The sequence below is a fragment of the Anolis sagrei genome, chromosome 1, assembly GCF_037176765.1.
Source record: "Anolis sagrei isolate rAnoSag1 chromosome 1, rAnoSag1.mat, whole genome shotgun sequence".
Lineage (NCBI taxonomy): Eukaryota > Metazoa > Chordata > Lepidosauria > Squamata > Dactyloidae > Anolis > Anolis sagrei.
This window is the reverse complement of record NC_090021.1, coordinates 306,032,849-306,046,804: the sequence shown is the minus strand read 5'-3', so window position 1 is coordinate 306,046,804 and position 13,956 is coordinate 306,032,849. Positions and strand designations below refer to the sequence as shown.

The following is a 13,956-nucleotide window of genomic DNA, read 5'->3' as shown; positions in this document are numbered from 1 at the left end:
AAACTAGAGCTGATGTGGTCTATCCAGTGCAATTTTCTGAATCAGCACCCCAAATAACCAAACTGAATCTAAAGTTGACCAAAAACTGCTTTGTATCCCTTTTGGAACTAATGTTGGAGAGTAGTCCCTGGTCAAAGTGGTCCCTGGTCAAAAAAGCTTGGGAACCACTGGCTTAGACTCTGGGAGACAGTAACCAGGGTGGGCTTGTGCCTGCTTAGTCTGTATAGATACTTTAACGTATCTCTCCCTTCTTCAAATATTCAGCCTTAAAATAGACTTGGATTGACCAACTCTTCAAACAGAGGTTGCCATCAAGTAAATGACCATCCTCTGACAGCCCTTCAAACAAATGACTGTTTTCTATAAATAGGACACATGATCACTCAAAGATCCCCATCGAGTATTTGTTCCTATTATAAAATGAAGGGTTCCAGATTGCAAAATGTTGAGATTGCTGAAACACAGATCTGTTGATCAGATTCTATCCATTTAACTCCTGGATACTGTTAACAATCCACAATGCTGAGTAACTATGGCCACCTTTTTGCCATCCATTTTAGCTACCACTTCTTACCTGGGATGTGCTTTGCCCAGCCAATAATCACCACCAGCTCTCTATCTGCCAAGTCACAAAGTGTGGTCAGTGCTTTGATGTCACTCTCCGGCATGGTAGGGTCAGGCATGGCATAAATTTTCTCTGGCTCTGCCACCAGTAAGTGTGAGACAATCTTAGTCACTGTAAGTTCAAAAAGAGAAATTATCACATGCTGCTATTGCATCTGCCCATCACTGTCCATGTCATCGTCATCATCTATTTCTATCATGACTATTATTGCTGCTATTACAACCCAGTTCTGGAGGAACATCAATGATCCAGATTATATTCAAGAATCTGGCATTCAGTAATGTATCATGAATGATGTGGCATGTTCCAAATAGTGTCTTTTTTTTGTAATTGTGCTATTATGATGCTACCGATTATAATTTCATCAATATGTTTTGTCAGCTCACTTGGAAGTGCTGCAATCGACCCCTGCCTCATTTAGAGAAAAGTCTTCACTGACCAGGCATGCCAGTTTTGCTGCCTTTGTTCTTTTGAGTTCTCTCTAGTTTCTCCAGTTCTTGTTGGCATGATGAAGGTTGATCTCGGCTGATTCCTAACGGTTCAGACTCTACTTTCCTAACTATGATGGAATCAGTGAACCAAAGCTCTATTTCTCTTTAACTCTTTTCATTGTGTTAACTTTTCATTGGGAGCTGCCATGGATTTTGTTGTTCCTTGTTCATTCCAAGGTGTTTGAAATGCAACTTATTCCTTGTAACTTTGCAACATTTTAAACTATTGCTTGGAGAAGAATTCTGCAAGATATTATTTAAACTTCTTACTTTTGAATAAAGCTTTCTTTGCCTCCATTAAATCTCAGAATACTCAGGACTTACTAAGCTTTTAAGGTGGGTTTGGGATAATAGTAATGACAATAGTGTCATGGTTGTAAATGTGAACAGAAAAATGTATAAGGGAGAACTCCAGCTGATGCCATCATAAATACAGAACAGAATACCAGTTCCAGTTTAGGCGCACACACACACACACACAGCAATGTTTTCAATTGCCTCACTCTCTGCAAGGCTAGAAATTTGAGGCCAGAAGGATAATTTCATGACAATGGAAGTCTTAAGGGGAGGAGGTGAGTCCCTCATTCTGTTCTTCCAACCCCAAAGCTACACCAACATGTCAATGTATTTGTTCATTAAGTTTCAAACAATGTCTCAGCCTTTGCAATGCCAAAAAAGTTTATTTGGAGGGGCAATGTCCTGGTTTTGTCCCAATCATAGCTACCCTACCCAGTCAAAATATTTGTTCATCTAGAGCACAGTTTCTTAAACTGTGGTTTCCAATCCTAAATGGGATTTCCTTAGCTGATGATGATGATCATGATGAGGATTATTATTAATATCATCATCATCATCATTAGCTCAATATTGGGGTAATGAAAAATTTGTTAACAATAAAAGGTTTCTGAGCTACCACCCAGTTGCAAAAATCTGTTAGAAACGATGTGCAGTGCTTACAGTGGACTTTGCAGAAAACACTTGAGCTGTACTCCACAAAAAGGAAAATCAGCCTCTTTATCAAGCCTTGTAAATGTTGATTTATTTTCAGTAAATGCTTGATTTTAATAGCTATTTTATATACCTATATATCTGGGGTCATGTAAAAATTTCTCAGGTAGAAAGGGATCATAAGTGGAAAAGGTTTAAGAAGCCCTGATGTAGACCAAATTTATTTACTCTGTGAACACCCTTCCAAGAGGATCTTTTCTGTAATCTCAATACCTGATCCTTTCTAAAGGCAGACAATGGGATTGAATTTGGCCACCATCTGCACTCAGAGCATGTCCCGTATCAGTGAGCAATGATCCTTCTCTGATCCTATCAGAGATATTTACATGTGTTAATTACTAATGTACCAAGGTATCCTGTGCAAAGATAGGGTTGCTATCAGAAAATTCTGCATATTTTAACTGATAATTTTTCTAACGTGCATTCAGGCTAATTAATATTGAGAGAAAACTCATGTTTGGATGCTTTCTGGATAAAATCAATTCTCCTGGATGCTCTTGGCATAACAGGCTGGGGGTGCAATGGGGGAAATGGCTTCAACCAACACCCATGAGGAAATGCAAATGAACTCTGGTTCATTCCTCATTTCTGCTTCAAAGATTTCTCCAACTATTTGTGTGAGTGATTGTAATGTAAATGGCTCACAGTGTATTTGATCCTATTGGTGGGGGGGGGGGGGGTAACACAGCCTATTCTAATCCCTCTAGCCACATAGTTGGTAACTGCTGCTTATTGCTGTAGGACCAGCTAAGATTTTGCAGACTACATCATTTGGCTTCTTACATGGTGAGAAATATCTATTATGTAGTCCAGAAAGGAATGCCCTGTTTGGTGTATTTGGAAAACTCAGGATTGCTTTAGCTTAATGTATGAACTGGCCTTGCAACTGAACATATTTGCATCATATGATTAATTGTCAAATTAGAGTGTCATAATATTCATCAATGACACAGTAGAATGATATTTTGCAGCTACAAAGCTTGGAAATATTGGCATTTTTACTAATACACTAAAATGCAGTGTGAATGGACCCCATTGTAAGGAATGGTCCTAACAATTGTATTATATTTATAAATTTTATATGTGTGAAAAAGATCTTGGAATCCTTGTGGACAAGTTAAACATGAGCCAACAATGTCATGCAACGGCTAAACAGCCAATGGGATTTTGGCCTGCATAAAGAGGAGTATAGTGTCTAGATCCAGGGAAGTCATGCTACCCCTCTATTCTGCCTTAATTAGACCACACCTGGAATACTGTGTCCAATTCTGGGCACCGCAGCTGAAGGAAGATGTTGTCAAGCTGGAATGTGTCCAGAGAAGGGTGACCAAAATGATCAAGGGTCTGGAGAACAAGCCCTATGAGGAGCGGTTTAAAGAGTTGGGCATGTTTAGCCTTCAGAAGTGAAGGCTGAAAGGAGACATGTGAAAGGAGATTCCATCTGAACATTAGGAAGAACTTCCTGACTGTGAGAGCCGTTCAGCAGTGGAACTCTCTGCCCCAGAGTTTGGTGAAGGCTCCTTCTTTGGAGGCTTTTAAGCAGAGGCTGGATGGCCATCTGTCAAGGGTGCTTTGAAGGCAATTTTCCTGTTCTTGGCCGGGGGGGGGGGTGCACTTGATTGCTCACAAGGTCTCTTCCAACTCTATGATTCAATGATTCTATATCCCACATTTCTACCAGTATGGGACCCAAGACAGCTCACTCACAAGAAGAAATGGAAAGAGATCTAAAATGAATGACAAACAGCTAACTGAATTAGGAGGGAAATGGAGAAACAAATTTTGGTAAGGTCATAGAGTTGGAATAGACCACCGAGACCATCTAGTCAAAAAACTCTCAAAAGATGACCATCCAGAAAAGGAGACTCTACCACACTCCAGTGCTGCATATTCCCGTGTTCTCTTCCTCTTGCGGCTCTTACGTAAGAAAGAGACAAGCATACTATGTGCAGAAGTTGATATTTCACATTTGTACTGCCTCGTACATTTGTGCTGTTGCCCTCTCTCAGAAAATACTGATTGTGAGCACAAAGTTGAAAGCTACAGGCTCAGAAAGCATTGCTTAAAGCATAATGTTTAATCAATGCCTAATTAAGGCGGTCTAGAATAAATCTTTGCTAGAAATACTCAGGGAGAGCAGCATAATCCCACAGAGCTACAGGAGAGAAAGGAAACCAATTGTCTGTCTGACAAACAAAGTGTAGCACTGGCACCTACATGGCTTTTTGGCTGGAGGGGGGATTTGTAAGCTCAGATAAGTGCTGTTCTCAGAGTCCAGTCTTCTTTTGTACTTTTGGCGGCCTCCACGAACTCGATCCAAACGCACCCCTGTAGGCAAAATAAAAAATAAAACAGATTGAAATCCTAAAAATCTCATATTTTGAAATAGCATCCAGAAAGCATTTGCTATGCTTTTTAAGACAAATTTAGGAAGGCTAAAGACATACTGTACATTCTCGAGCATAAGCCGACCTGAATATAAGCTGAGGCACCTAATTTTATCACAAAAAACTGGAAAAACGTATTGACTTGAGTATAAACCGAGGGTGAGAAATGCAGTAGCTACTGGTAAATTTCAAAATAAAAATAGATACCGATAAAATTACATTAATTGAGGTATCAGTAGGTTAAATGTTTTTGAATATTTGCATAAAACTGTAATTAAATATATGACTGTCCAACTCTGATTAAACCATTATTCTAACCTTCTTCAATGTAAATGTGCTTACGTATCCTTCCAATAATAATAAAGAGAGTAAAATAATAAATGTAAAAATAATAATGAACAGAGTAAAATAGTAAATTTAATAAAAATAATGAACAGAGTAAAATAATGCAAATGTAATAATAATAATAATAATAATAATAATGTAAAATAATAAGTGTAATAAAATAATACTAATAACAGTGTAAAATAATAAATAACTTTGACTCAAGTATAAGCCGAGGGGGGGGGGGGTTCAGCCTAGAAAAGGGGCTGAAAAACTAGACTTATACTCAATTATATAAGTATATTTCTTGTACAGAGACATCAAATCCTCGTATTTCAAAAAAATATTAACTGTGTTTCAAAGTCATTATAGAATCCTGACTATTTTCTATGGAAAACAATGGAAATTGTAATCCAAAATCTCCTGCAGTCCTCCATGAGCAAGGTAGCAAATATCCTGCAATAAATACTTTATTATTCTAAATTCAAAAATTGTGGAATTTTGGTGGTCATCAACTTAAAGAAGCATTTTTCTTTTGCTCCCAAACATGATGAAACATCAGTCTCCGGGGTGAAACATGTGTATACATCTGCATTCATTTTTTTTGCTTTCAATAATAATACTTTATTCACATGCAGATTTTGTGCCAATTTGAATTGCAAACCTAAATATACCTATTATGACATAAGCCTCAATTGAACGTAATGGGATTTCATTCTGAACCAACATGGGTTAGGTTTGTACAGTTAATTAAGAGTAAAATTGATAAGTTAATCAAGATTTCTTTCAATGGGTGTCACTGTGCATATCTAATTCAAGCTTCAGCTCCCTTCTCCAACTATAAAAAGAAAAAAACACAGATAATTTTGTACATTTCTCTCCCCTTGATCCCCTCTTTAATCTCTAAGGCCAACTAGATATTTATGTTGCTGCACCAGCTGTTTGATAAAATTTATGGCAAGCAAAAGAAATATGACCAGCCAAAAAGCTCTAGTATCTCCCCAAAATACAGTTCTCAGGACAAGACAGAATGAAGCTATGATCTCAAGCAGCAAATACTGGAAGTAGGAAGGGATGTTGAAAGGTCAAATGATGAAGAGGACTCAGGGCAGATCACAGAACACATATATAGCAAACATTCAATGCCGTTATACACTGTTATAGGCTTTTCCCATCTTCGGTGTCTTGGAGGTTGTGCTCGATTCCAGTCAAGGGGGTTTCTGTAGATCCATCCACCATGCCGAAGAGCAGACTTCCTCCTTTTGATTGAATTGCTGGCATTTTTCTAGTATTTCCTTATGGTGCCATTAAAATACCTCCTGCTTAAGCAGTACCTATTTATCTACCCACAGCTGTTTTCGGTCTGCTAGGTAGGCAGTGAGCTGGGCTGAAAGTTGAGCCCAACCCAGGCTTCAAACTGCCAACCTTTTGATTGGCAAGATTTATTTTAGCAGGTGGTTAAGCCTGGCCCTTCAGTGTTAGCAAAGGTTACCCCTTTGCTACCACTGAGGTTTGCCTAAAGTTGTGGCAGCTTCCATACATGGAAAGCTTCGTGTTTTATTGTGTTCTTCATCATAAGCAATGTGTTGACACCATCACAAATAGATAATCATCCAGTTTCTACAAGTCCATCCATAATGCTGTAGTCGGATAGAATGTACATATGTGAGCAGTCAACCTTCAAGATTGTGAAACCTAGATATGTGAAATAAACATGGATACTAAAGGAAGTCAAACACTGTGAATCTCAGAGTTGTTTTGTTTCTTAAATTTATTAATTGATTTTAGTTTATTAAAAACAATTTGCAGCTTCAGTGGCATTTTAAACCACTAGATGTTGGGCCTTCCCTGAACAGAAACAAGTCTGAAACATCTTCATGTGCTCATTTTTTCTGCAGGGCCCTCACACTCTTGAGTGTCCCTCAAGAAGCCACATGTTTAGTATTAGTGCACAGGCGGCTTAAGGTGCAGTTCCAGGTTTTGAGAACATGGGCAGAAGGCATCTTGAAATAGGTATGGCAGAAGTAGCCATAGTGTAAAGGACATGAGCAGAAGGCATTTTGGTTTTGTGGGTCAGGAAGCACATTCTTACTTCTCTATCTATATTTATGGATGGCCACAGAGAACTTCTGATATGTCTACAGTCAAATGTTACTATTGCTTAACAAGTGACACCTTTTGCAGGTCAGCAAGTCAAACTAGCTAACTCCAGTCACAAATCCCAAACAGTACGGATACAGAGCACTCTGATGTGTGAAAAGTAGTGGTGCATCACCATCACCATCAATAGTGCTACTACTGCCGCCGCCAAGGAGATCCATGCATATATAAGTGTGTTGTCCTTAGTACTTGCCTAGGAAGGTGGCTTTACAGGTTGCAGAAGCATTAGACGTTCTCAATCAGATTAGAGAGCCACAAAAGGACTTAAGTGCATTAAAAGAGATAAGGGAGAGAAAAGAGACACACAAGGAGATTTTCCCTCCATCCCTCTGTTCCTTTCTGAGTGCTTACGTCTGTTCATCCAAGGTCTTTAGCTCGTTAATTTCCAACAAGACTCTGCTCCCCTCCTGTCTGTGCATCCTGTTTGACACTCCTTGAAGCAAGCACTTTAATTAAGGTCACCATTGTTGTTTCATCTCTACACAGCCGTCTCAATGCCAGCATTAAAGAAAGGGTGTGAAAGCTAACCCATAGGATGAACATCCTATCCTGCTGTGCAGTCACTACACAGATAAATCTTAAGGCGCTGCGGCAGCACTGAAGGGATTCGCTAATTTGCACATTAAACCAACTGGCTTAAGAGATACATGGAAGTAAAATCCATGCCCAAAACATCTTACCATCTTGTACAAATGGATGGAAATGTGCACAACCTAGAAGTAAGGAATCACAAGTAGCACTGTTACCTGAGGCTTCATACTTGGAGGGTGGTGGTAGTAACAAGGGAGTGGCAAAGTGACATTCTGAAAGCAACATAACAAGTGAAAGAAAAGGTATTCGAAGTAGTGACTATTTATTTTCAAAACTTACTTTTATGGGCATTTTAGAGGACCTTTAGCAAGAATCTTATTATTTTAGTAACCCCTGTCAGAATAAATCTTGTCAAGAAAACCCTATGATAGGGTTGACTTTTGGACACCATACACCATATTTGAAGGCCCATTAAAAACTTTCAAAGTTATCCCAATAAAAGAAAATTAACAGATAATAATAGGAAAGTAACAAGGACCGTCACAGGGGGAAAGAGGTGAATAGAAATGGCTCTCTTCAGGTCCTCCCAATAGGAAGCTCAAGAGAAAGTGGGCCACACTGTTTCTTAAATATTTGAGGCTGTGCAGCCAAACAACCTCTCCAAAACAAACCAACTTCTATTTTGTTGTTTAGTCGTTTAGTCACTTCTGACTCTTTGTGACCTCAACCAGCCCATGCCAGAGCTCCCTGTCGACTGTCGCCATCCCCAGCTCCTTCAAAGTCAAGCCAGTCACTTCAAGGATACCATCCTTGTTTGGCCTCTCTTCCTTTTTCCTTCCATTTTCCCCAGCATCATTGTCTTCTCCAAGCTTTCCTTTCGTCTTATTATGTGGCAAGGGTACTTCATTTTTGTCTCTAATACCTTTCCCTCCAGTGAGCAGTCAGGCTTTATTTCCTGGAGTATGGACTGGTTTGATCTTCTTGCGGTCCAAGGCACTTCAGAATTTTCCTCCAGCAGCATAGTCCAAAAGTGTCTATCTTCCTTCGCTTTTACTTGACTTCTAGTAGACTTGTTTTTTTTTCTCTGTTGCCTCTGATGAGCTTCTGGTCAACTAACAGAAGTAGCACTAACTACTTCTAGAGATTATCAGTGGTAATCACTGGCAATAAAATGACATGGGGACAAAAGTTGAAAATGGTTGAAAAAATGTCCTATTGAACAAAAAACCTTGATCAACATTCCCTCTCATATGCTCTTAACAGGAAGTTGCTATTGCATAGGACATTTCTTGTAAACCATCTCTTTGATTATTATGGAAACAGGAAATCTAAGCAGATAGGGTTGGGTCTGGTCTACCATGATTTGAACCCTGCTGGATAAGAAGGCCTAACTATTTTGGCTTTCTGTTCCCATCACAGACAGACATATGTACAGGATGCACACAAGATGTGCCTTTGTGCAATAGCAGCCCTCACTCCCAATATCCCGCATCAAATGATATTGAGAACATTCTGCCTCCAGCTTAATGAGTAGTGACTGAGAGCCTGAACTTCTATGAATTAGTCTATTTGTCTTTTTAAAGCACCCCAGTTTGGGGAATCATCACTAGTAATAGTGATTTCCATTTGTTTAGTAGATGACAGTATCCATAAAATTCTTCTCCAGCTGAGTTGATTTTCTTCCTATCATTTTTTTTCATTGTCTATACCTGCTTTGAATAAGGCTGACAATTTTCTAACCATCCTGTTGGTGACACTCATGTTCCAGAAGTCCTTCAAGCAGACTGGTGCCTGTACCAATCCTCTGAAGTACAGAAGAGGTGTTCTGCTGATCTATTCAAGCTCTCTGCATTTCTCCAATGTGGTCCTGCCAAAAAACATCTGTCCAACAAGTCTGAAATAAGATGGCCCCTCCCTGTTTTGATAACATCAGGTTTGGGGAGGGATTTCCCCCCCCCCCTTTAATGGAAGTCCAATAATTCCACAATTTTCTCCTTTTTCTAAATCCTGGATGCAGGCCCAGTCTGTCGGAAGTAAAAATAGCCGAGTGTGCAAAAGAGACAGCACAGGCAATCGAGTTTAGCTTCTTCTTTTTTTCTTTTCTGGAGACTAAAAATACATTTAAAAGCCCTGTGAAGCAAAACCCACGACAATGGGAGATGCAGCCAAAACCCGATATTAGCTGTCATACTGAATTTACAGGATATGCATCCTTCTAGGCTGAGTCGCTATAGTAAGGCTTTTGACCTATCATCCTGGGGCACTGTATAACCGGCATCTTGTATTGTGAGTACATGGTATGTTGTTTGTATATCTACTAAAGACTTTTCCTGCATGATCTATTTAAAGACTTCTCATCTTATTTCCACCCCTCTCTTGCTGGCAGAATAGCATTACTGTTTGTACCTTATTGTATCCTGTATCACCTATTCACATCCCTGTGATTTTTTTTAAAAAAGATTGTCTTTTTTTGTTCATGGCAAGGACATATTTTCTGGTATGAATTCAAAAGGCAGGTTAGCCAAGGTTAAATCTGGTTTAGAGCAGCCCCAGATCACAGAATCACAGAATCACAGAATCATAGAGTTGGAAGAGACCTCATGAGCCATCCAGTCCAACCCCCTGCCAAGAAGCAGGAATATTGCATTCAAAGCACCCCTGACAGACGGCCATCCAACCTCTGTTTAAAAGCTTCCAAAGAAGAAGCCTCCAGCACACTCCGTGGCAGAGAGTTCCACTGCTGAACGGCTCTCACAGTCAGGAAGTTCTTCCTAATGTTTAGCTGGAATCTCCTTTCTTGTAGTTTGAAGCCATGTGTTTGCTATTGTCCAGATGGACTGAAACTGCGTTGGCTCAACTGGGCTATCGCTTCTTCTATGTTACTGCCACCATTGCTCCCAGCCAGTCAGAGAGTGCCATTGACTGCCTGACCATCATTGTTGCATCTGCTGATGTTAGGAGTAGGGAACCAGCACTAGCAAGGAGGGGGAGATTGATCTTTCCATCTTCTTGCTGACCAAACTGGTGCCCATTCTAATATCACAAATGTGACCATGGCAGCCTGACACTTGGGTGGAGTTCAGTGGCTGGTTTGGTGGGTGGCAACCACATGGGCATGAGCCATTTCCTTTCCCTGGGCTGTTCAGTACAGGGAAAGGGTGATTGTGACAGTATCTATCAAGACAGGAAATTGAGTTGAATCAGACTTGATTATTTACAATATATATACCCTGCCCTTCTCACACCCAAAGGGACCCAGAGCGGCTTATAGAATACATATACGGCAAACATTCAATGCCTGATTATGCAATTAATAAGGACAGACAACACAGACAGAGGTAAAAGCAGTTTTTCCCATCTTATTTCCAGCATCTTGGAGGCTGTGCTCGATTCCAGCCATGATGGGTGTTGTCACTCAATCTTCCATGCTGAGGAGCTTCCGATCAATGTCTTTAAGGGCGCGTTTATTACCGCCCTACTAAAAGCGGTACCTATTTATCTACTCACATTTCTGCTTTCGACCTGCTAGGTGGGCAGGTGAGCTGTGGCGAATGGCGCGTGCTCACCCTGATCCAGGCTCAAACTCCTGACCTTTCGCTCAGCAGGATTTTTCTGCAGCACAGCGGTTTAGCATGCTGTGCTAAGCCTGGCCCCTGAAGTCACAGGATACTCTTGAGTTTCAAGAAAACTCTCAAATATCCCCCAACGTTGCCTAAAGCAGGGCAAACTCAGTTTAAAGCCAAAAAACCTAGGATAATCACTGGATATTGCTGGATATTGTGGAGACTGCCAGCAGCACATTCACAGTTAGTATGGGGATCTTGGCCCATGTAGACAAGCCTACATTTGGGTTCTGTTGTTTAGAAATGCTGATTTCTTAAAATGTCTAGTTTTTCTTTGCTTCCATATTTTGTTGTTCTTTCAAATGTACACATGTGCCTGCCTGCACAAAGACAGTAGAAAGAAATGATAGTGAAAACATGTTCCCTATCATCTACTTCACCATTCCATGAGCAAATCTATCAATTCTGGTTTCACTTTATTCACCATTTTCCCAGCCTTTAGCATCCTTCACCCTGATTCTGTACAATTTTATGGGAAAAATTATATATACATTTGTACACATGCCCCAGTGTATGCTTTTCAAACAATTTCCCATTATGCAACACATTTTACTGCTCAAACTCATATAATGTATGCATTTTTGCATCCAGGAAAGTGCCTATTTAGATATTTCCAGAAAATTCGCTTTTTCAAAAGCAGTACTTAATTTTTAATGTAAAAACATAAAGATAGAAAGAACATTGTAGATACAAATTAGGCTGAAATAACCATACCATTGTTTGGCAATGCCCTTACACTGTAGTATCACAGGATACAATTAAGTAAATCTTAAATTAACCCACCATAGGTATTGACAATGCATTCCCATGTGGTAAAATTTGGTCTGATACTATATTAGCATTGTCACATGCACACCTCACTGGTTTTAACGGATATATGCATTTCTTTTTTTTTTCTTTTTTTTATAGAAACTCTGACCTGTTTACTTCAATTGCAGGAAAGTGGTATTTCTGGCTCCGGCTAGAAGCGGAATAGTCTATAAACACAAAGCCATTAAACCCCATGCAGCAGCAACCTGATCAGGGCCGCCTTTTAATTTCCTGACATGAGCTGGCCACTAACCCAATTACCCAGAATCCCCGGAGGAGTCCTCATCCTTCCCAGGAAGCACAAAGAGAAAGTGCAAGCGTATTACATAGATGTCAGCAGAGCTTTCACTGAAATCAAATATCTTTTAGAAAACGCATGGAATGGAAACCAGTGTGGAGGGGGGAGGGAACCCGGTTGTAAGGAGAGAGGCATTTGAGATGCAGGAGGACTTCTAGGATGGCCATATTTTACTGAAAGAGAGTTCATGGGAGGATAAAGAGGATAAATGTTAACTACTCCAACAATTATTTAATACCTTGAGCCACTTTGGATGATAGTCGTAAATAAACAATAGGATTGGGATGACTCTGCAGTCACTTGTTTAACTGCAATGTAAGGGAAAGGACTAACACCATTTTCTGGCATTTGTCCTCTCCCTGCTTCTAGCAACTGCATGACTATCAGAGAAGCAGCCATTGAAACTGTTCCTGGCATGAAGATGAAGTTAATGCAAAAGCACTGCCAACTAACAGTCTGTCTAGTGTGCAAGAGTTGAGTTCAGAGCAGGCCAAAAAGGAGAAAAAATAGTCATAACATAATAGTGTTAAAGATATGGAGGAGGATGGAATGACTATCAGGTAAGTAATCTATGAGATTTACTTTTTCCTGCATTTGAATTTTGAAAGTTTTACAGTGGAGTCTCACTTATCCAACATAAACAGGCCGGCATAACTTTGGATAAGCAAAAATGTTGGATTAAGGAAAAGCCCATTAAATGACAAATCACATTATGATTTTACAAATTAAGAACCAAAATATCATGTTTTACAACAAATTGACAGTAAAAGCAGTTCAATAGACGGTAACGTTATGTAGTAATTACTCTATTTATGAATTTAGCACCCAAACATTGCAATGTATTGAAACAGCTGTAGATCCAGGCAGGAGACAGACTGTATTGGATAATATAGAATGCTGAATGAGCGAAGGTTGGATAAGTGAGACTACTGTAATAAACTGTTCAGAAATGAACTGAAATGATATTTGAACATGTTGAAATTCAAAGCCAGAATTTTAAAAGTTAAGACCTCAAAAATTCTGGGCATTGGCCAGTTGTGGGAATTGCACATCTCTTCAGATAATTCAACTACAACTCCCATTAGACTGAAACAGCATAGCCATGTTAAGGAATACTAGGAATAGCAGTTCAGTGATATCCTGGAGCTGCATGATTCCCATCTTGATGGACAAATGTCAGTTTTGCTTTATCTTTCATTCTCAAATGAAACTCTGCTAATTTTCACCCTTAATATGAAGAAACATGTGAATATTCCTGAAATCTTATGAGAAATAAATTGTACTAAAGTCCTCACCAATTCCTGAATAGGGTCATTTCCTTCTCAAGCTGCATGTGAGAATGGCCCAAAAAGAGAACCTTTAAGTTTCCTTAAAGAAACTACAATTTCAGCATCTCAAACACTAACATTATGATTGTTGCCACTGCAGTGTAGCTACAACTTTACCCAACACATTTTCTTTCATAGGCATTGAACTACAATTCCTCTCCTATTCAAGCCAATGCACAGTTCAGTCATGGAATTCCACACATGGAAAATCCCAGATTCAATTGCCGGATTTGATTCAGAAACACCTTGGATGTGCAGCTCAATACTGAGCTAAATGGATCACTTGTCTGGCTCAGTAATCTGCAGTCTTGGCAGCTATATCTCTGTTCATCGTGCCATTCAAATGCAAACTGCATTCTTTGTGATTCATG

At 39.6% G+C, this 13,956-nt stretch overlaps 1 protein-coding gene across 5 annotated transcripts in view; it reads right to left on the bottom strand.

The window, feature by feature from the left end:
• Positions 1-13,956, bottom strand: part of ESRRB (estrogen related receptor beta) — a 187,470-nt gene that overhangs the window by 19,949 nt on the left and 153,565 nt on the right. For all 5 annotated transcript variants that reach the window (XM_060758124.2, XM_060758116.2, XM_060758091.2 and 2 more), the window contains 2 exons: positions 4,342-4,452; positions 575-736 (listed from right to left, as the gene is read on the bottom strand). In XM_060758124.2, coding sequence (XP_060614107.2) covers positions 575-736; positions 4,342-4,452 — 273 coding nt within the window. The remainder of the gene's footprint in view (positions 1-574; positions 737-4,341; positions 4,453-13,956) is intronic.